This window comes from Prunus mume, linkage group LG8 (genome assembly GCF_029339155.1).
Source record: "Prunus mume cultivar Tortuosa linkage group LG8, ASM2933915v1, whole genome shotgun sequence".
Lineage (NCBI taxonomy): Eukaryota > Viridiplantae > Streptophyta > Magnoliopsida > Rosales > Rosaceae > Prunus > Prunus mume.
In genome coordinates this window covers 5,827,167-5,850,343 of record NC_142705.1, presented here as the reverse complement: position 1 = coordinate 5,850,343, position 23,177 = coordinate 5,827,167, and the positions used below count along the sequence as shown (strand labels likewise).

The following is a 23,177-nucleotide window of genomic DNA, read 5'->3' as shown; positions in this document are numbered from 1 at the left end:
TCAATATATTATAGGGAGCTTAATGATCCCATCCCAAGTGTTGCTTCTTGCCAGGAAGAATGTGAAGGGAGTTCAACAAACCCTTTGGAACCCAGAAACAAATAATTATGTAACAACATATTAGCACTACGATGCGATCATACATACAATGAACTAGTTGAATTTTAGCACCTGCAATTTTTAAATGCTCAAATCTAAATTCAATAATTCCGACTCTAAGATACATACCGAGTAAATTCAAGGCCTGTTTGATAACCATTTCAATTAAAATGGTTATTTAACGGGGCATTAGTTGGGGTCATTAATTAAAGACAAAGCAACAAACAAACAACCGAATCATTTTAATTTATGTTCACACAGGCGAACAACACGAACCAATTGGTGAGTACTGTAGCAAACAAAAGGATATCTTGTAAAATGAGAATCGAACCCGCTCTCATGGCCTGCAGCGGTGGCATTCCTCAGCTCTCTCACGGACTCATCGACTCTCTGGCCTTCCGCTTTACCGCCAAAGCTTTCCGCGCTTTCCCCAAGGCTCTTACGACGTCGTTCCCAGTTCGTTCCACCCAGCAAGCTTTTCACAAAGTTCTCACTTGTGCCTCCGACGATGATGTCTTCACTTGGGACGACGTCGTTAGGATATCTAAACCGGAAACTCTTTCCGACGGCCCTTCAGATCTCAGGGGCTACTGGGAAAAGATCAAAATCTGCAATCGCAGACTGGTAAGTTATACAATACATTTTCTCAGCTGCCAAACAGACCAATTGTTTGTTTATCTCTCCACTCCACATTTTATTAAAACTGCTTGCAGGAATCTCAATCTGAGTTCCTTTCGTTTGTAATTGAGGACCAAATCGTTGGTTACATTCACAAAGGGTAAGCTCAAATTCCGTGAATTCATATACCCGTTTCATGCTCAGATATAGGTGTAGCACTGAATAATTTTCCCAATTCTGTAGTTTTGCTGAGAATTTACGCAGTTTCAAGGACGTGTTTACTTTCCCACCAGAAAATTCAAACTCTAATGGCAGTTCAATAACCTTGCATTCATCGCTGAGCACAGCTGAGGACAGGACGAGAGCGGTGGGAGATGTAATCAAAAGCTTAGGGGAAGAACATATTCCAGGTATAAGGAATGAGGTACTGTTTGTGCTAACTGAATCAAATCCTATATGTTTGTCCTCCTAATTTCACCCCAATTGTTGGAACAGTATAAACTATTAACACTAGTTTTGTTATCTGGGATCAGCTATACCCTGTGACATCATCCTTTGGAGCACCCATATTTTTCTCTCTAGAACGTGCAGCTGCTCCTTATTTTGGAATAAAGGTTTGTTTCTGCGATTTGTGCCACCTTTTTACCTTGGTCTAGATGATTAAACAGTGAATTATAATCAATTTTTGATGCATCTCTAGCAAGTCATTTTGGCTATATTAATCTGCCTGATAAATGGCAACTGGCTCATTGGATTAATTGGTGCCATGTATCTAGCAGTGCCTGTAGTTTGTTATTAAATCGACATGGAGGTTCTGTGAAAGGGCTTGATAATGTGGTTTTGGAGGTGACTCTGTGCGCTATAGTGTTGGCTAGAGAGGAATATAAGATTTTTTGTAGGGTTAGAAATTTCAGTGGTAGCATTGAAGGGTAAATTAGTCTGGTCGCTTTTTCAATGGTCACGTAGGAAGCCAGCTAACTCTTTTATTGTTGTTCATTTGATTGTCTTGCAACTTTCATTTTTAACCTTCTTTTATGTATACTTCTTGTTGGAATAGGCTTATGGAGTGCAAATGAATGGCTATGTTGAAAAGGATGGGAAGAAGTTTCTATGGATAGGGAAGAGAAGTCAACAGAAAACCACTTATCCAGGGATGCTTGATCAACTAGTTGCTGGGGGACTGGTTTGTAACGAGCCTCTCAACTCCTTTTAAGGCATTTTAGTTTCCATTCTATCAGTATTCAGGCTGTCAAAGGGAGCTTGCTATAGTTTAGTTTGCTTTTGGCAGCTAGGGTAACTTCTATTACATGACATGTTCCTAGATTAGACGGCCCTGGTGCACTTTACTGTCAATGTAATTGGTGAAAATACTTGACCAAGAACTGGCTGGATTTTATGGTTGTAATCTGAGGCAAGTGGAAGAGCAAGTGGTTCTTCCCTGCCTGATATTTAGAGGCCTACTTTAAGCTTAGCAAATGCAATTGGCAGGTTTCTTGATTCCTAATCTTGGAAAATAAGTTATAAAAAATGATAAAGTTTATACAGTCCTTTCTTCGTTAAGCCTGTTTTCTAGTTAGCAATGATCTTAATGCATTTCTGAGCTAGAATTTTATTATGTATCCCCTGTTTGTAATTGCAGCCTCATGGGGTTGCATGTGGGGACAATGTTGTAAAGGAATGTGAAGAGGAAGCCGGAATACCCAGTTCCATATCTAGTGTGTAAGTTTTTGTTAACCATTAAATTATTAGTATATTATCTTATATAGGGCATGCCTTGTTTGGCTATGAAATTGAACTTTATTTGGCTAACTCACTGCCTCAATTTAGAAATTGTTTTTATTGCAAAATCTCTCCCTCTCCATCTCTCCATCTCTCTCTCTATCTCTCTTACACACGCTGAGTGATGGGTTTGGCAATGCTTCTCATACAGAGCTATACCAGTTGGTGCTGTTTCATATATGGACATTGATGGGTATAGATTCAAAAGGGATGTTTTGTTTTGCTATGATTTAAAACTTCCTGAGAGTTTCACGCCTAAGAATCAAGGTAAGACCCTTGGAGCTCCGCTTTTACCTATATTAGTTGTAAACTTTGCCTTCAGCTTTGTCATTTTTCACCTTTCATTTAATCCTAAACCATCTGCAATTTTCCCCTTATTGAACATGTGACAGATGGAGAGGTGGAGAGCTTCAAGTTGATCCCTGTGACGGATGTTGCAAGCATTATACGAAGGACACAATTTTTCAAGTCAAATTGCTCTCTTGTCATCATTGATTTCCTGTTTCGACACGGGTATTTTGAATTTTACTACCAAAATTCATACATTTAGATACATTTCTTTTCACATATACTGACTGTTAAGCTTACCTGACAATGAAGCATGTGGTGATGATGTATGTATAGCCATCATCATCATCTGCCTATAACCCTAGTTCTGGGTTCTGGCATCTTTAGGATAAGTTATTTCCCACTTTGGATCAACCTGTAGTATAATTTACTGTATGGTAAAGGACCAAACCTACAATAGTTTATTTTAATGAACCATAACGCACCTACCTGCGATTCCCTTCTAAAAATCTGATGTTTGTTTTTAATCAATGCAGGTACATTAGGCCCGAATGCTTTGGATACCTGGATCTACTACAAAGTTTGAGGAGTGGTGATTGTTCGTAATTGTATAAAAAATAAAAAAATAAAATCCTTTTTGGCACTGCCTAATTGTAATTTTCTTTTTAACGGTTCTATTTCTTCTCCCAAAATTATACAAGCTCCCAAAATTATACAAGCTGTTTCTTCTCCCAAATGCAGACATATATTTAAAAGGTCTACGACGTTGTAATACCTTAAAAATATGAATATTTAAATAGCTGCTCTTACGGCGTTGTTCCCGATTCTTCAGTATAACCGCGCGGCTATACCGAAGAATTACCTTGGATAAAATGGTTTCTTGAAGCCTTTTGTGGTTTCCAAAATCTTTTCCCATAAAAGGGTCCTTAAGCTTAGGGTTTAGGAACAATATGAATTAATAAATCAAGAAAATTACTGTAATTTATATGAGAAGAAAAAAAAAAACCTTCAATATAAATTTCCCATAAATGTGTCGTTCCAAGTAGTCCCATGAAAAGGGGCCTTCACCTAGTTTTCTTCTTGCTACCTCGTTTCTTCTGAACTCTACTTTTGTTCTTAAACCTTGAAGCCTTTAGTGGAGAGAATAGTTGAAACACTCTTCCCTTCAAGCTTCTTTGTAATCTTCACCACACTAGATATCCCTTTTCTTGCAGTTGCCCTGTGCTCCGGCCTACGGCTCATCATTTTTCTATCGAGTGGCCAATATGCATACGGTTCAAGCTTGTCCTTCCTCTTCAAATCCCCACCAGCCTTCTTGCTCGTGTACTCTTTGCCGGTGGCAGCCCACCCGGACTCTGATGTCTTCCTCCGCTTGCGTGTTTTCTTTGAGTCTACAGACAAGTAACTACCACCAGCTTCACTTCTTGCATCTGATTGAGGTTTGGATGGCTTTTTCTTGTACGATTCTGCTTCGTCACAAATTATTAGGCGCCCATCATCATCTATCTCTGGCTCATCATCCGACTCCATTTTTCGCTTTAAATTCTTGGATGATAAAAGCGCTGACCTTGTTCTTTGCCGATCAAGCAAGTCAAGTGGCTCATCTTCTAGTTGATCAAGCAAGTTCTTATTTGTTCGTCTGCTGTATTACGTACAAACAATTGTGTTAATTTATCTCAGGCATCGGATGATGTACAACTTCCAAAAAATGGCAAACAAAACCACCAACTGAACCACAGGCTAGATGATCAACTGGATAAATTTGCTTTAAATGGATCGTGTTTATTTATCAAATCATTGTTTTAACATTTCTAGACCATCAGATACTATCCAGGAGCACCTGTTACCCAAATTTCCAGCTACTAAGATTATCATGGAAGATGCATATATAGTATAATAAGCTAAGCATTCCCAACCAAATATGAACATGAAATACAACCTACCGTAATGAAGATGCTTTGGATTTGAGCTGCAAGGAAGCCTTGCGACGTTTGCCCGAGACTGTTTTGGCATCCATATAATCTTTATCACTATCCTCAGTTTCTCCATCATCAAAATCAGAAAATATTTTTGTATGGTTCCACCTGCTTAACCTGAAAACAAGATAGAAAATAACAGAAAGATACAAAACATAGCCGAGGAGAAGCTGAATTGAAGCTTATATCATATAAAGCTTCATAGGCAACATACACGTGTGTACAATAAAACATAAAAATGCACAAAAGTATGTGTTGTGCTCGAGCATTTATTAGTTTTAAAACTGTGGAAGACTGAGACCTGGATGTAGTTGCTTTGGAAACTTGAGATCTAGCTTCCTCAGATTTAGAACCTAGTTTCCACTCTTTCCGTTCCTTGATCTGTGTGTTCAATAAACAAATGAAAAAGGAAGATCAGAAAAGAAAAATAAAAAGAGTGACTACCCTGGAAATTTTCATTCTACCAAGACGTGTGTCAACAGACCTTCCGTATGTTGGTAAGCAGTTTCATATGTTCTTCAGGCATCACAGCCTTAACAGCATCAAGCCCACATTTCCTGACTAGCATTTCTAGAAGAAACTTAACCTGAGATCAATTCAGGTTTGACCAGCAAGTGATAAGAATTTGGGCAAGTTATCAAACCAACTGAATTCAATGACGTCGAAATTCAGTGGCAAGAAGGAAGCAACCTTGGCTTTGAAGTGGTTTTTAGTAGCATCTTGCAACTTCAGCAAGCTTTCCACCATGCTTTCCAAGTGCGATTGCAACCCCTCGGTTTGTGATTTGGCCACTAATACCTTCAAGAAACCTAAAGTAGCCTGCAGTAACGAAAAGCCCAACGAATAATAAAAAATTAATGAAAATATTTATGTAAGATCAATTGAAATAACAAATCACACAATGATTTATTAAGCAGTTAACTCAAAATAATTAAATAACTCCAAAATGCTGATCTAAAAGAGAGGGAAACATACTTTAATTATTTCTTTGTTCTTTCTCTGGAGGAGGAGAAATGTTGATGGAAGCAAATTGCTAGCGGTTGAAACAAGATCAGAAAACTCATAAGCCAACCGAGCTGAGCCCTTCATTGCAGCACTGATCATATGAGGAGTTTCACCAGCCAGGCCCCCAGCTACCTGTGACCATAAGATCAGCTCAGACTTGCTACATATTTATATATGAATTTCTACTCTGGTTCACAGAAGAGGAATGCAATTAAAGATGATTGAATCAGTCATAATCAAAAGGAGGAAGGGGGCAAAAGAGGTTAGACTTCTAGTCAATAGAAGTATCAGTAAATTTGAGCTGTAATAACTGAGCAGTCTGAAACAATATTCAGCACCATGTAAAAAAAATTCAACAGGTCTTCTCTCTTCCCTCCTTTCTCCTCATCACCATAAGCATGCCCAATTTGGACAAGGATATCATAAGCTCTATTTCTTGTCTTGTTGTGAGCCTGCATTGAAAGAAAAAATTCATTGACAATTCATATCAATTATAAAGTTTAGAAGCCACGGCATGCAAGATCTTTTACCTCTTTCAGTGCAAGAATTTTATCCGTCAGGAATATTAAAACTACATACTAAACCAGATATTCCAGCTGATGAACCACTTTACCTCTGTAAGTGCAAGAATTATTTCTGCCAGGAAACTTAGGATGACATGCCGCCTCTGCTCTGCCTCGCTCTACAAAAAGATCGAAGTTCTTAGGTACTGAATGGCATACATACGAAACTTGAACCTAAACTTTATTCCCAATAATTTAAGAATTAACGCTACAAGGAATGAATCTTAGATGAATTAAAAATTGAGGTATTGTTTATTTATGGATACCTTTGAAAGGTGGACTACTAGGAGGTACAAGCAGTCAAGTCTGTGCTGTTTAGCTGAAACATGGCAAGAAGGCAGCACCAAGTCAAGCAATTCATCGAGCTTTGATGAAAGAAACCTATCACAGTCCTGACCATACATTCAGCAAAGAGATCCATTAGGGGAAAGAAAAAAAAGAAAAAAACACCACGGTAACCTGGGTAGGTGATGCCCCAGCAGCACATAATTTCATCTTATTGTTTCTCCTTTTTCATATTTTTGAAAACATGAGTATTCCAGAAGATTATGATTGATATCTGTGACCATCACTTCTTTAACTACGACATTAGCCGCAAAACAAATCAATTACAACCAGTAAATCATGTTTTTCCACTGACAGATGATGACAATTCAGGTCGCAGAATGGAAGCATTTAACAGATAATTCATAAAATTCAAAGCATATAAATCATTAACTATTGCGTACCCTGAGAATGATTGAAAGAACTTTGTATGCCTTCTTTTGTATCAAGCCTTCATCATCCTGAAGTCAGGAAGCCCTTAGTTAGTGAAACTTTTTCTTTTTTCAAGCATTGGAGGATCCCTTAGAAGTGAACAAAATAGCCAGACGGAAGAGAAACCCTTTCAAACCTGTAATGCAGGCTTTATTGTACCAAATAGAACATCAACCTCTTCCGCATTTAAACCAGGTAAAAATGAAACTGCCAAGTCAAATAGTTGTGCCCTGCAGTTAAGATGGAAGAATTCATGTAATGTCAGAAATTCCACAAAATTAAATTATAAAAATCAAGAACTTAACAAACGAAAATGGTATACCGGTTGGAATTAGAATCTCTAGAATCTTTTGCTTTCGTAACCTCTTTTAAAAGCTGTGTCCTTTTATGTTTGAAACACTTTGACACAGCTTCTTCATCTGATATTGAAGCAAACTCGCCAATTGTGGACTGTAAACGGTGCAAACATAATTATTCTCAACTTCACAGAAATTGGAGCCACATTAACAAGTTCCTTTTTTAAAGTACAAACATATATCAAAGATAATGGTCTATTTTTGAGTATTGAAAAAGACAAGAATGTTAGGGGAAGCAGAGGAAAGAAGAGTAGAAAAGGGTGATACTGTAAAAAGGGATTGGAGCTTATAGAGAGTCTGTCTCCACCACATTTTGTTCCCGTGTCTTTATTGCTCAATTATGTTGAAGTTCTTTAAAATATCCATTACCAGGTACCTAGTACATTGGATAAAGAGATAACTCTTCTCCTCCTCTCTTTCTCGCATAAAAGAATGCGTCAGGAATACTCATTACTTTTTGGTTTTAACAAGAATATGCATGGTTCATAGGGGAGCTGTAACTCCAGTAGCAAACTCACAAATTCATGACTATTTTAAAATCAATTCCAATTTGCAAGTATTTTGCAGGACAAACACTACAAGACAGGCATATAACATCTGTGTGAGTACCTGCAAACAGCCTGCATCATCTTTTGTGGTATTCGAAAAGACATCTGATAAAACATCCAGTAACTTGCAAGCAGATGACTTGAGCACGCTTAGGTTATCTGCTGTAACCTGAGGGGTATAATTAGCCAAAGCTCTATGTCTGGCACTACCTACTTCACTGTAAGCCAGATCATTCATTTCTTCCACAGTTTTCTTATTTTGTTGAATAAGAATCTGCAAGCTCAAGCATATAATTCTACGAATCTCAGGTTCATCTTTAAGGGCACTGCACAGGGCTTGCTCTAGATCCTTGAAACTTTCAGCAGTATCGGAAGCATAGTTGCAAAATGAAGGTAACAATGACCACAAAGCATGTACAAGTGCATCTGTACTCCTTGATGAAAAAGTACGTCCTTGTGACTCAAGCTGCCAAATACAAGATGTAACTAAAAAATTCCATCTGAAATAATCAACTAGCATTTCCATCAGTATGAACTGTTCAATACCTTTCTAGATTTCTCCTTTATCGTTCTAGCCATACCCAAAATTGACTCTGTAAAGAAGCTCAAACGTGCACCAATAGTATACTGCTTCAGTATCGGAAAGAGCCAGACATTCACCTGACTTAAGTTTTCAGCCTCCAAATTAAGAGGTATAAGACCCAAAAAGGTTTCAGGTCCCATTGCAACAAGAGCCGATCCAAGGCATTCATGCAGCTATAATATTAATAAAGTCATTATATCAGTAATTGCTGCACTAATTGAGAGTAAACATAGACACATCACACAAGAAGCTTCCAAATAATCTTAAAAAATAAATAAAGAGTTTGACCTGCAACCAAAAAACTAGTAAATATTAACGGTGGACCTAGTTAATTATGATGTCAAACCTATAGATAGAGACTTGGATCTGAGGTTTACATATGTTATGAGTTTGCAATATTTGACCAGAAATCCACGATCAAAGCAATGCAACGGAAATATGGCTCTCCTCATAGAGATAGCCACATGGTGCAAATATAGAGATCTATAAGATAATGACAAGTAACAGTATTCATCTCTTAAAACTGGATAATATGAAAAAGACCTGTTTCCTAAAAGGGAAATCTTCATCAGGCAAGTTCTCCATATCTTCCAAGCTTTTGAGTGTACCCCTCATGAAATAAGAAGAGTATACACCTGTATGATAACAGATGTTACAACTCTTAAATGAAATGGAGGTAGTAAGTGCATTGAAAGTGACAAACAAGAGGAAAACAGTCAGATACAGCAAAAGTAATACCTAATTTATCGAACATTGCTGAAACAATATGAAATACAAGGTCCCAGACACCATTGTAATCATAACGAAGTAAGCTTTCAATAGAAGCACACACTTCAGCAACTATAGTTTGCCCCGACTTCCTTGTATCCATATTTGCATTCTTTACAATCTGGTCAACTCCCTGTTTAATCAAACTTTCATCGATGCAAACATGAATGAGACTCTTAAATGTGTCTGTCGCTGCGTGTATGGCCTCTTCATGCTTAGATGCCAATACATCTGTCATACTCAAAGAAAAACACCACAGTACTTTTTTGAGTCTTGCTTTCTACAATGGAACAGATATAAACAAGAACTTGGGGGAGGATTTTGTAATGTATAAGAAGGTAACATGTATGCAACTAAAGCCAATGGAGGAAGAACATTACAAACCTCTGAGTGCATTGAATACGGTGGGGAGTTTAACTACGCATATTTGCCTATTGAGGGAATAAACTTCAGCCATTCCAGTACCAAGCAAACGAGCTGTAAATGTCATCCCATCGGCAGATGTCTTATTTGTGGAGACAGAAAGAGCTAATGAGCATAACAGATCGAGCAACACTTCAGGAGAAACATCTGTAGTTGGATTGAGACAAAGTATATTCAAACTATCTGTTATGCGCTTCGTAACAAGTGGTTGGTGCAGTTCCAAGAGAGTTTTGTAGTACTTGAGGACGGCAGTTTTGTAGTTGATTGACAAAAGAAAAAGACACTCTTTCAAAGCATCTAAAACATACAAGACCTCCTGAGCTCCCTTGGGTCCTTCACCAGCATCTGGATTTGACCCACCAGCAAGCAGAAGAAACCTTTCAAATAAGTTAGTAACCCCTTCACTTGCAGGGGCGAGGAGCGGTGATCCTTGAAAACTTTGCAGTACATCACGAAGACACAAATGTGATTGTCTTCTCACCTGTTTTAGAGTGCAATTGGCATACAAATCTAGTAAATTATCTAGGATACACCTAAAACTCGTTACAAACATTAGCAATCAGTCATCCCAGCACAATTTCAATAAATTTCCAGCTGTTGCCATGCGCAATGATGATATGTTTGAACCAAACAAACAAATTTGCAATGATCTTGCTGTATAATTTAAACTATATATAACTACATTTATAGAATCTAGGATAAATTTCTTTTTAAATTTATTAGGTTGGAGTTTTAGCCTTCTATACATCAAGTTTTTTTCATGTCAGTGGCATATTTATTTTAGTATCAGACATACCTCCCATAACGGAGCTATGAAAGTGATACAAAGCTGAAACTCAGTAAACTTCAAAGTGAAAATTACCCTATAATCTACATCACAAATATCGATCAACATGAACGGACAAATACAAATTTGAGCTATTTACCTTAGGGCAAGAATCAGTAATGAAGCTCAAAAATAAGCCGTACAATGAAGATTCATCAGACCTGTTGACACGGCCTCTGATGATGAGCAGATGCGATATACATTTCAACCCTGAGACGGCTACACCTACCGTCAAAGAAGACGACTGCAGAACACGGACCAAGAGCTCCGATAGGAACTCGGACTTGTTCATGAGAATTGCGGCCGAGACTTTTTGAAAGACAATGGAGAGAATTGTGAGGAGAGCGTCGATCACGTGAGCGGGAGGCTCGGGCTGGGAGGAGAGGCCGTCAAGAGAAGAGCACGCGAAGCCCAAGTAGGCGACCGGGGTAGAAGGGATGTTCTTGTCTTTGAGCTCCTGAGACATGGCGCTTATGGCTGCGCAGAGGTGGTGGTGGTCGTCGCGCGTGGAGTTGCTGAAGCGCGAGAGGATTGAGGTGCAGATGTCGTCGTCGTCTTCGCTTAGGGGGAGAGTGTAGGCGTCGTCCATTTCGATGTCTTCCATGTTGGGGAGTTGCAGAAAAACCCTAGCTTCAATGAACTCAGGAGTTATAGCTAGGGTTTATGGAGAAGCGTCGAGAGTGAAAAGAGTGACAGTTAAGTTAAGGATTCGTTAGTTATGTTTGTGAATTTGGTTGGCCGGGCCCACTTAGAATTGGCGGGTTACATATCCCGAGTCCGTTGCGCGGGGGAGTTCTATTTTGTATTGTTTTAGGCCTTTGTACTAAGCTGGCTCTTGACTTACGTGGTAAGAGTCATTCAATAGCAAGAATTCTATAGTGAGGGCCTTAATATGACCCCCAACTGTTGGATCATGCTAATCAATTTGGCTAACTAATTTGATTCAATAGTTAAGAGATACGGGCCATATATAAGGCCCTTAGAGCATCTACAATGATACTCTCTATTTCTTCGCTAAAATTTGGCTAAAAATATAAGAAATCTATTTTAGGAGCTCTCTAAAAAATTTTAACTTCAATCATACTCCCTAATTTGGAGAGTCATAAATGCTATAATTTTTTTTGATTGGTCAATCTCTATTAAGAAATAAAATAAAAAATAGTTAGCATTAAATAAAGGTTTGAAATACTCATTAAATAAAGCAGCATTAAATTATAGGGAGCCACTAGGAGTCCTTTCTCTCTCCTCAGATTTAAGAGCTCCTAAAGGACTCTCTATTTTAGGAGGTGGATAGGGAGCGTGATTGGAGTTGTATTTTTACGATTCCTCCCTAAAATTTGTCTAATGAGGTAGTTTAGGGAATCCATTGTGGATGCTCTTACTAAAGAATTCTTGTATGCGAGTGTTGTGATAAGAACATCCAATTCAGAATGTTTGCCAACTGGGTTTTAACCCATCCAATTCAAAATGCTTGTCAATAGGGTTTAATTAGTGGAAATGACCAGGGTCTTAAGTTCAATCCCTAATGATACATTGATAATATATGCATGAGAAAACTTCATTCCCTCAATATTTGTTTGTATCAACACACAACAAAATTCATAAATGCTTTTTCTCTGGTTGTTGGATGCATTAAAGTGGGAAAATTGAAATCATTCCATTTACTAACCGTCCAAAATTTTGATGAACTGTTCATATCACACTTGTTTTGGATAGCGTGTGATGCAGGGGCAAAAGATTATCTCTCTTAGTTGTTGTAAGAACAAAATGTTTAAAGTTGTTTTGAATGCTTTGCTAACACCTACATTATTTTTTTCCTTTTTCCCGCTTTACAAAGCTATATCCGGCCAAAATTCCTTTACAAGCCAAGGATTCAACCTAGTAACAACGATGACGAACAAAGAAGATTTCAGTGATGAAGATGTTGCTGATGAAGCTTTTACGGCCGGAAATGAGGAGAATGTAATGGATTATGAGATTTTGCAAAGCTTGGAGGAAGAACATTTTGGTATGGAGGATGAATTTGAGTGTGCATCCAGAGTGTTGGTAAATTAAAATTGACTTCCCTCTCATATCCTTTAGTCTTTTTCTTTACAGAAGATGCAAGCAACAAATCTAAATTAGGAGATTTCTTTAATTTAATTCATTCAGAGTTGCAACGTAGAGTGTGTATTCTTTAATTTCTGCCATTTGAATAACGGAAATGGGTTTAGGAGAGGATCTTTGTCCTACAAGATTATACATAATAAGTACCCCTCCATTAGGCAAGAACTCATTGTGATTTAAATACTGACAATGGAGTAAGAAAACATTTTTGACAACATTAAAATTTTCACTCTGGTCTTCGCAAAATGACTTTAAACAAATAATAATCACCATATCAAATATTTATCCTACAAAGTATAACTATTTGAATTTTTTATACGAAAAAAAGATCCCTACTCTGATAGTATGTTACCAAAAACATTGCACCTTCACAAGAAATTCATAGTTACTGGATTCATGTAGAACCTCTATTCTGGGGATGAATGAAAGTCATCATGAAAGTTGCTGCTGCTACGTCCGGAAACTCCACGGAAAATAACAATATTCCCACCACCTTTAGTTTTCTGACCTCACCCTGCCGCGGGCGCCACAGAAGCCGCTCTAGCCATCACTGAAAGTAGTACCACCAATACAATCTGACCACAGCTATATAGTATCTATCATCACAACAAATTTTCACAAGGTACTCCCAGTCAAGTCCCACACCACTTGTAATGAAAAGGGGTTACCAGTGCTTCGATAAAGTAGTAATTTTCTCGGTTATCTGTTTAACCAGTTACATATCCTTCATATCCAGACTTAGGAGGACTACCACGCCCATAAGTTTTTTTTCATAGTATTTCACCCCATCGTCATCATGCTTTTGCCTTATTAGGATATGCAAGGGCCGGGGTCAACCCATCTCCTATTGATAAACCACATTTCCAAGAGATGCAAGACCATATAATGACTAACTGTGGCAAGGCCAATGATCCCCGAGCTTGATATTTATCAGTACATCTCCCGTGTCGTTGCTCAGTGGTAGTCAAATACAGGGTGCACCTATCCAACAACATGCATCTAGCAAGCCTGTCATAACATCCACTTTGCATCTTCTTCACAAAATTTATTCAACAGAGGCAGGAGTCATTCAGCCACCAATGATTCCAACCTATCATCTCCCACAGCAACCATCTTGAAATGAGGCTTAGAGGGAAACACAAAAATAGTAGATGAAGCAACTGACGGCTGAAACCCAGTTGAATATCTAACTGAGGTTAACGTAAATCTTGGTAGCTGTTGTGCACCCGAGGCAAGTGGCACAAGCTTGTATCTGATGATGTGCTCAGACTTTGGAAGAATAAAAATGGCATCATTGTGAGACCCAGCTAATACAAAACTCTGTGCATCTGCCAATGAAATTTTGGCTTCCTGAAGCAATTCTGTCTGGTTCTGAATTCTAACAAAATATGTGAAAGGATCTCCAAGGATTGCATAAGGAGGGCACTCCAAACTCACCACCAAAGGTGACAACTCTAGATTAACATCAGGAAGTCTGTGTGTAGTTAAAACTGAAGCTTTAGAACCAGATTGCACTTCAGACCCAGAATCCCTTCTCCATGTAAGACACACATTACCTAACTTAAGCTTTGAAGAATTCATCTCAGAAGTGACAGTGTAAACCTTCTTGAACTCTTCTCCTGGAACAAGAAGGGCAGCGTCCAATAGGTCCTTACCTCCATGTTGCACAGAACATGACCTTTCCGTGCCATCATTACCATCTACTTCAAGGGATAACGATAGCAACTGAAGCGGCACATCAGAACAGTTCTTAGCACTAACAACAAGTACACTTGTTTCGTTTGATGGCATTGATGCTGACCGATCAGTATCAGGAACTGGCCTTGTCCTAGAAAGCAACAATGGGTACCGCCGGAATGGAAGCATAAAACGGTGACTAATTATGATTGCATTCTTTCCTTCAATCTGCAAGCTCTTGTGGACATTAACCTTTTGTGTGTTCGATTCATTAGTATCTGGAGAATAACCCAATGATACATAAAGCATAATTGGTTTGGGTCTGTGCCACTTGATTTCCAATTTACAAGACCACGAGTCTCCACTTTTGAGAAAAGGAACAGAAACCAAACCGAAAGACTGTTGAATTTTCTTAATTTCATCAGTGTTTAGTTGAGATTCATCTTCCCCGTCTGGTCCAGAAATACCAAGAAGTTCAACATGATGACTATCCATGGACAGTTCCGTGTCCCTTGGGCTAAACAAACCACCTCCCCTTACATCCACCAGATTGATCTTCAACTCACCCGAGTTAACATCATGGCCCTTGGACGTGACAGTGACAGGGACTATGAAGCTCTCTCCAATCAGTGCAGGGCCAGAAGCACCTAAATTAAGGTCCACTTCTGGGTCTGGCTCTTCAACCTGAGTAGCCTTCTGACCAGAGAATGCCAGAGCAGGGTCCTTGGTTGGATAGGTAACCACACGGTCTTCAAATTTCCAAAGAGGCAACTCATCCATTGAAGCAGGACTTTCAGCTCTGCAACAGATTGTAAAGTGGGGTCCTATTTTTGCAATAACAGATATGCATTCGAGCTTCCCACTTTTATCTGTATAGTCAAAGAATTGTGTTACAATCAGAGAACAATGCAAGGGGGGCATGATAGATCTAACAATACTATCAAAGATACTAAGCTGAATTCCTGATACACAGAGGAGGCATGCACGGAAGTACTTTAATTATCAAACATAAAGCAATGACTCAAAACTTGGCTATTAAGACAATTGAGAAAAAAGTTGTCCAAGCTGGCCAAAGTCATATAATAACTACTATCAGTGGATCAGAAAAATATGTTCCATAAGCCGAAACTAACTTTTCATAATGTTCTCTTGGCAAAGGGAAAAAGAAGAAACGGAGCCAACATGCACACCTAACTCATACACCTTCTAAGTTGATTCTGGAAACAGTTTATTCTAACAACTGATAATTTCACAAGATTAGGGAGGCATATCAAAATTTACACTCAGATATCCTAACATTTCAATTATACATCAGGTAATATCTGCTGCATGCATATCAAAATGAAACCTAATGTATAATCAAACATTGTAGAGTGCAGAACATATGCTTTATCTTACCAGATTTGATGTTATACGTCAATCGCAGCCATTTATTTGTAGAAAGTGCCAAAGAAGGAGCAGTCTCTATTCGGCGACCTGGTTGACCGTCAATCATGGCAGCTACATGAGGCCTTTGGCCATTCATGATGATGAAGTTACAATCAGACTGATTGAACTGGACTTCTAACTGATCAATCTCGAAATTCAGAGGTAATTGTGACAGAAGTGACAACGTAACCAGTGTGAATGAGCCAGGCTTGATTATTTGTTCATGAAAAGCAACTGAAGCAAGAAGTACCAATCTAAGAGGACTGACGAGATCAATTTCCAGGTGAAGTGGATTCCCGTCACATACTTTCAGATCATTGCCATTTTCAATTGATGCCAACCTCAATTCTCCACTAACAAGCCCAAAAGCTTCTTTGTTTATTGTTTCTCTTTGTAGGATAGTCGCAGGTCCAGCTGGACCAGATTCTTCAAATCTGAAAGACTGGATACTAGCATCAGCTGATATAGGGAGCGCGGCCATTTCAAAGGAGTACTCTATAAAATCCTTAACTCTACTCTGTTTCCTTGAACATTCACGCAGGTAACCCAATACCTCCCACAACAAAGTGACCCAACCCTCTTGTCTGTATAGACTTGCAATATCATCAAAAGACTGTTTTGCATTGCTAAAATCGCCTAAAGCATAATATTCCCTGGCCATCTGGAACCCACAAAATGAGCCCATTCTCCTGACTTTGCGATTATTGTATGATTCACATGATTTTTTTAGTAAAGCAATAATTTCAAAGGAATCTTGGAACCTTTTCCCTTCAGAAATAGCATAGCGCATATACTCTTCATCATTAAGACTGCATGTTGAATAGAACTTAGCAAGCTTTAGTAGGAGAATTCATGAAAATCAAGAAGAAAAAATCACGGTACTGATTAACAGATACTTACGGTTGCATGACAAATGCACCCCCTTGCTCAATTAATCGAGCAAACTGACCCAAATAGGATGAAGGTACTACAGATTCAGCACTACAATCGATCTCGCCCTCTGACATCGAAACCGCAAATTCCAAAGAAGATCTCTTCTCCTTCAAGTAGTGAGCAGCTAACTGGTTCAAGATTAAAATATTTTGAATCAACAAAGTGGAAACTGAAAATTTGATTATTAATTAGAGATAATCAAACTTTTAATCAATCATTCAAACAAGAATTTAAAAATAAAACTATACTATGGGTTGATTAGACAATCTAATTTGGAAGAAATTGGAGGAATCCTGACTAAGCAGCAGCTTCTTTGAGTAGAAAACAATTGAAACAGTTGCACAGGGGGTAACAAAACTATCATGAAGGTTATGGAAGTTTAGGGGATATATCATGCCAATCTTTGATTTGGTAGTAATATTAGGATGCTAGAGAAGTAAGCTTGCCTGATAGTAATGCGCTGGCTGAAATTCCCACTCAGTCAAAGGTCTGTCTGCAGTGCCCATAGGTAGAGGTGAAATGCTTTGAATGGCTGCTGAACTTGTCTCCACCAACTCGGCAAACACCAAGAACTGTCTACTCATCCACTCCCAGTGAAGGAATATAGCTTCTGGTGCTCCTACCAGCTTTCTGTATGAAGCATTGTGCTGGCGGAACCATGCAACTGCTTCTATAATCTTTCCACCATGCAATAACAAGGTTGAGAATTTTGAAATGCAATTGCTCCGCAACAGTTTTTATCTCAACCAAGCGTTGAATTGCCACCCGATTTGATGTCCCAGCAATCAACTGCAAACAAATGAAAACACAAATATGACAACACTGAACACTTAGGAATTCCAGACTATTGGTATTGTACTATTGGGTTTTAAGTTACTAGCCATCTCAAAACAAATTTTTGAAGAAAAGAAGAAAAAGGGTACCTCACGTAGGGTGTGATAAGCATCCTCATAAAACCTTAAAGCTTCAGCCCAGTCTCTTCTGAACTCAGCATACACAGCAACCTAAAAAAATTAATGAAATTGATAAATATATAGCATGAGAAACACTACAACACTAGAAATGATGGAAGATGATAGAGATTATGGTAGTGATTTACTTTGAAGGAATAGCGGATGTTGAGTTCAGGAGGATTAGAAGACTTCCTCTCAATACGAGCTTTGATCCTTCTTCCTTCATCTCTATAATACCTGCTGGCCAGCTCTACAAACACGCTTCCCAATCTGTACAGAGACTCTTTAAGCTGAGAACCATCGCCGTCCCCATCTGGGTTTTGGTAAAACGTGAGAAGGTACTTGGCATCCACATCCGCACGCTTCCGCACAGCAACCATTTGATCTTCGGAGATTTCATCTGCATCAACTCAAATGCAATACAATTCAAAATCCAATCTTTTCAAAAACCCAATGCAATTTACGTTACAGAATTTGAGCTACGGAGTCACCGACCGTTGGGATTGGAGCAGACGACGACGACGACCAGCTTGATGTTTCTGCCGCGTAGGAGGGCTTTGAGATTATCGAGGTCGGAGCAGAGTTGAAGCCACTGGGCGGGGTCTCCGGAAACCCGATCGGAGGAGAAGAGGGCGGCGACGACGGAGGGGACTTTGGTGCGGTGCTTGAGGAGCCATTCTCGCTTTAATATTCCGGCGGGTGGAGGAGCGGTCGAATCGGAGGTGGGAGTGGTGGTGGGCTTGGGGGTCAAGAGGAGGGAGGCCTTGGAGAGATCAGGCAAGGCCAGGGTGTTTATCGGTGGGTCGAGAGAGTGGAGGTAGGTGGAGATGGAGGTGTGGAGTTCGGAGCAGCCCACCACTGATACTAGGCTCACCGGTGGACTTCTCATTTCTTCTGGATATTCCTCCATTGTGTTCGATTTTTTCTTCCTCTCCTTTTTCGTTGTCGTCTTCGTCTCCTTCCTCTTGGTTCTTCACAGATTCAAATCTGTGAAATAGAATAACCAGAACAACTGCTTGGGCTGCAGCATATGAGCTAGTTTATTGGGCTTATTTGACCAAGCTTCTAGTTTTGGGCTTCTAGTCACCACACCCAAGAATTTGATGCGCATACTACTGATTTGTGAGGAAGGTATAATGAGGAGTTTAAAGTGAATGAGGCTATTTGAGGAGATTGATCTCACCCTCAACAAATGTAAAGAAATCATGGGACTTAAACATTTTAAATGTTTTGATGGTGAGATTGGCCTCCTCAAATAGCATCCTTACTTTAAATTCCTCATTATAGCTTTCTCGCTCACTTGTGAGCATAAATAATATATATTTTGTATGATATTCAAAACCTAGAAATTCGACGTGAATTCTCTTTATAATAAACTAGTATTGCAGGCACAAAGTCACTCTTGCTGATCATAAATAAATAAAGTTCAAGATGACCTAAATAAACAAATTGAAATGCTATCAAGATGACCTAAATATAACAAAATGAAATGCTATCGCATCGATTTGGATATAAAAGTTTAAAAGTTGCATAATAAATTGCTGCTCTTAGAATTATTGTTTTAAAAATTGCACACACCATCTCAGATTTCTTTCCTTTTCCTTTGGTCCGTGGCTAAGCATAGTAAGAAACTTCCTCTTGTTTCTTTTTTGTGTAAACAGGCAAAATGACAAGTTACACAACAAAATGGAAGAAGAAGAAGCAGAGGCTTCAGAATCAGCCAGCCCTAAATGAAAATGAAGAAACCCCAATTGAATAGACAAATTCAAATTTCAGCAATGACTTTGTGCTAAATACAATGTGAGGCAGCAGTGCACCAATGCGCAGCGCACCAGGGCATCGACTGTGAACCCATATGTTGGGTCCACAAAACGAATCGTATTGATTCTTATACATACATACAGAGAGAGCGGGGAGGTTATTTACAAATTTACAATCTTATTACATGCGCTTGCCAGAAAACCATATCCAGCAAACACATTGACCCACAACAATATTATGCCAAGTGGCTTTCAGCCACGTGGCACAACAACAGCATATTTTACAGACACAGGTGAAAAAGCAAACCCATGCTCTTCCACATCCTCACAACTCAAGGGGTTCAGAACGACTCAACATCTAACAGCTGACTTTGCAGCATCTCTGATGACCTTCATGAATGACCTGCAATGATTAAACTTACATATTCAGAAGATTCATAAACCCAAAAAAAGAAATTTAAAGGAAGAAAAAAAAACACTGCTTCAGATGTGACTAAAAATCCACAAAGTTGGGAACTTTATGATTTTGATGAGAAATAATGGAGCTTAAAAAGGACTATCAGTCAAAAATTGATGTTGGTTAAATTGCAATTTGTGATGGTACATTTAATCTGTTTGAAAAAGCAAAGCTACAATTTTATTCTACAGCTATGGATGTTAGCTAGTAAAATCTTACTTTATAAGGGAAAGACAGATGTCACCTCTAGAAAGCAAAGATATTAACTTTGCAAGGCTAGAATTAGAGCCTGCTACTTAGGTAGCAGTAGCTTCTCTTAGTCCTTTCCGATTTACCACTCAACCGGCAGTTTGATCGGAACCACTGGTGAATTGAGGAGAATTAGTAGGAAGTATAAGTTGCGCCTGTCCTGGAGCTGGTGCAGCTAAACCTGATAAAACCCAGCAAGCCAGAATCACTCCATTTATACAAGAATTATGATAATAAAGTTTAAGAAACTTCAAGAGGACATGTATCAAATTGGGAGAACTATGTGTATGGTACTTTTATATGCATAACCGATAAAAGCTTTCAATCAAATTCAATGAAGATGTGTTTTGATTCTTATAAATGGGAAGAAGGGTTTTGGTGTTGCCTGTAGGATATGGTGTTTGAATTGTGGGGATGGAAGCTGGGGATGCTCCACTGACATTGGAGCCGCCAAATTGCATTATATGATGGCCTGGAACTCCATAGCTTTGAACCGCTGCATAGCCATGAGTGCCGGAGAGAGAATGACCCAATTGTCCGTATGGATATGCGCCAGGGTTTACTGTGCCCGGTACCCCGTATATCTGAAGGTATTGCTGATTCATGTAAGGACTGTAGGCACCCTGGAGAAAGTTGATGAACACAAAACGGTAGCAGGCTTAATTAGCTTTCAAACAATCAAAGATTTATTTTTAAACTATTTTATTTCAAGCAGAAGCTTTGTAATCACATATTAAAGTAATGACCTGTGGGTAGACATACTCAGGTCCATATGCTGTGTACCTGCAATGCATAAATTAAATTAAAAAATCTTTTTAGATCACATAGACATACGGAGTTTTAACAATGTACAAAACCCAAGCTTCCAGGCAAGCATTTTGAAGATTGTCGTCAGTTACGTGGCCAGGAATAAAAGGGGGTTCATTGTGCGAAAAGATGCAAAGCAGAGAAAACAAAATAAGATTCTTATTGAACTGGACCTATCAGACAGATTAATGCTAGTCATCTTCTGTGTTCATCAAGCCTATCCCAGCATTCAACACACAATAAATGATAAACGCACTATGCTATAAAATTTCCCATAAAGAAAGGAGTTAATGTCCTCTCTGAAGATGACCTTAACTAGCTAAAGTTTCAGTCCTTAGATACTCAAAACTGATTACCACTAGCTCACATATCCAAAATGGAGTGCTGAGGAAATTGTTGTTGATGAAACAATACCCAATCAGACAGTTGCATTTGTTTGGAAAATGGAATATTGCAGTTTGAAATCAAGACAAGCAGAGCCAAATTGCATAAACACCCAACTGGTCTCAACAGTTGTACTTGAGCTGAAAATTGATGTCTATAATTTAGAACTCACCCATAGGAAGGGTATACAAATCCAGGCTGGTAACCATGAGGAAGAGGGTGGTGGTAAGCAGGGTTTGGACTCCCCATGTAAGCAGCTCTAGGTGTCTGCACACGACCAAGGATTGGAGCTGCTGATCTCAGTTGCCCTGTAATCAAATCCATCATAACAACAATTTTGAAAGCAACCCAAGCATTACAAAAGCAGTAGCTAAGTACCCAACAGAAGAAAACTCAGGCAAAAAAAGGGCAATGACAAATGAAGAAATAGATACCATGAAATGGGAAAGAAGGTCGAGGCCGACCCAGAGAAGCAAGATTACAGTTAGCTCTGCGGCCATCAATCACAGGGTTGGGGTCCGCACAAGCCCTTCTTGCAGAATCAGGATCACGAAATGTGACCTAAACCCTCCAAACAAAAACAGACCAAGAACCAAAGAAGGCTAATTAGTAAATTGAAATTGAAACTTCATCAAATACGTGGTATTTCATTTGGAGGAAGAGAGGGAGAGAGAGATGGGTACTGACAAAGCCATAGCCTTTGGATCGAGCGGTGTTCTTATCGGTGATCACGACGGCCTCGAGGATGTCGCCGAACTGCTCAAAGTGACGTCGTAGAGTGTCGCTTTGGGTTTCCCAGGCCAGCCCACCCACAAACACCTTCGTCAACGTCGTGTCCCCGAATGGGGAATTGAACAGCTGAGCCCCTCCTTGCTGCTGCTGTTGCTGATGAAGATGGTGGTGGTGGTGGGGGTGTTGTTGTTGGTAAGCCATAAACACACAAACATAAGAAAATATAACCCACAGAGACGGAGACAGATAGAAGAATTTGAGAGAGCAGAGCACGAAGATCAGGGACGACGAGGACGACGACGACGACTGTAACAATGAGATTTCAGAGTCACGTGACAGAGACGTGGACCCAGAAGACGCGGAGTTCCATGTTCTTCTTCTACTGCCCCCCTTGCTTTAGAAACCCCCTACCCTAGTGGCCTAGTGATTGCTGGTAAGCTTTAGCTAGATTTAGCCTGTAGAAGAGGACGACCCTATACAAATACAAAGTATAAAAAACAGAAACAGAGCTTTTGAGCTTGGGATCATATATACAAATGGAGGTAAGAGGATGGATGAAAGTCCAAATCAAAAACTGAAACGAACCCAATTCAATCCAGCAACTGAAGAACAAGAGCAAAAGCAAAAGGAAGAGAATTTACACAATAACTATTGAGAATTTGGGATTTTAGAAGGGTATATAGCTGCAGTGGATTGCCGGAAATATAACTGACACCGAGGGATTTTCGCTAATCATTCAGTTCCTCAGGCCCTGAGCTTGGTTATTTTTTAATTTTCTTTTCTTTTCTTTTTTCCGAATCTTCCCGACATTTTCATCACTCACTATTATTATTCTCATTTATAGTATTTTATTTATTTTTTCAGAAGAAAAAAAAATTTAAGTGCTCACCCAATAACATGACGCACCAATGTCTCTCTATCTTGTGTTGGGTAAATATTTGTCACTGTAAAAATAAATAAGGTAAGTTAAAGCTCAAGCCAGAATCCAGATAGTGGGGTATAAATGTAACTATGGGTCCTATTTTTAATTTATATATATATGGTCTCTGAAAATAAAAAATAAAAACATCTGTTATTGGAGTGTTAACTTAAAACTTCAGGTG

At 39.1% G+C, this 23,177-nt stretch overlaps 4 protein-coding genes across 5 annotated transcripts; 1 reads left to right on the top strand and 3 right to left on the bottom strand.

Moving 5' to 3' along the window:
• The first annotated feature begins 312 nt into the window (after positions 1-312).
• On the top strand, positions 313-3,502 carry LOC103340519 (nudix hydrolase 20, chloroplastic-like). Its single transcript, XM_008243939.2, has 9 exons — positions 313-723; positions 813-877; positions 961-1,141; positions 1,251-1,331; positions 1,775-1,900; positions 2,357-2,436; positions 2,648-2,763; positions 2,889-3,009; positions 3,321-3,502. The coding sequence occupies exons 1-9, from the start codon at positions 349-351 to the stop codon at positions 3,388-3,390; spliced, it is 1,215 nt and encodes a 404-aa protein (XP_008242161.2). The 5' UTR covers positions 313-348; the 3' UTR covers positions 3,391-3,502.
• Positions 3,503-3,765: 263 nt separating this feature from the next.
• LOC103340521 (uncharacterized) lies at positions 3,766-11,276 on the bottom strand. Its single transcript, XM_089043621.1, is given in 19 exon segments — positions 3,766-3,902; positions 3,904-4,426; positions 4,728-4,877; positions 5,062-5,141; positions 5,245-5,346; positions 5,451-5,579; positions 5,736-5,897; positions 6,104-6,217; positions 6,379-6,447; positions 6,595-6,720; positions 7,057-7,113; positions 7,221-7,314; positions 7,407-7,534; positions 8,050-8,454; positions 8,535-8,744; positions 9,115-9,206; positions 9,310-9,570; positions 9,724-10,243; positions 10,689-11,276. Coding segments are annotated over 19 exon segments (3,780 nt in total). The 5' UTR covers positions 11,193-11,276; the 3' UTR covers positions 3,766-3,848.
• A 1,668-nt stretch (positions 11,277-12,944) lies between these two features.
• Positions 12,945-18,690, bottom strand: LOC103340472 (trafficking protein particle complex subunit-like protein). Its single transcript, XM_008243888.2, is given in 8 exon segments — positions 12,945-15,240; positions 15,770-16,608; positions 16,700-16,860; positions 17,179-17,436; positions 17,438-17,521; positions 17,656-17,736; positions 17,832-18,085; positions 18,181-18,690. Coding segments are annotated over 8 exon segments (3,573 nt in total). The 5' UTR covers positions 18,596-18,690; the 3' UTR covers positions 12,945-13,759.
• A 722-nt stretch (positions 18,691-19,412) lies between these two features.
• LOC103340473 (uncharacterized) lies at positions 19,413-22,882 on the bottom strand. 2 transcript variants are annotated; one of them, XM_008243891.2, is made up of 7 exons: positions 22,030-22,882; positions 21,777-21,903; positions 21,515-21,650; positions 20,898-20,934; positions 20,537-20,774; positions 20,122-20,332; positions 19,413-19,848 (listed from the first exon to the last, which is right to left on the bottom strand). In XM_008243891.2, the coding sequence occupies exons 1-6, from the start codon at positions 22,273-22,275 to the stop codon at positions 20,241-20,243; spliced, it is 876 nt and encodes a 291-aa protein (XP_008242113.1). In that variant the 5' UTR covers positions 22,276-22,882; the 3' UTR covers positions 19,413-19,848; positions 20,122-20,240. The 2 variants fall into 2 exon arrangements, with proteins under 2 accessions (XP_008242113.1, XP_008242111.1); XM_008243889.2 differs by having other exon boundaries at positions 20,147-20,332; positions 22,030-22,861.
• Positions 22,883-23,177: the final 295 nt, after the last annotated feature.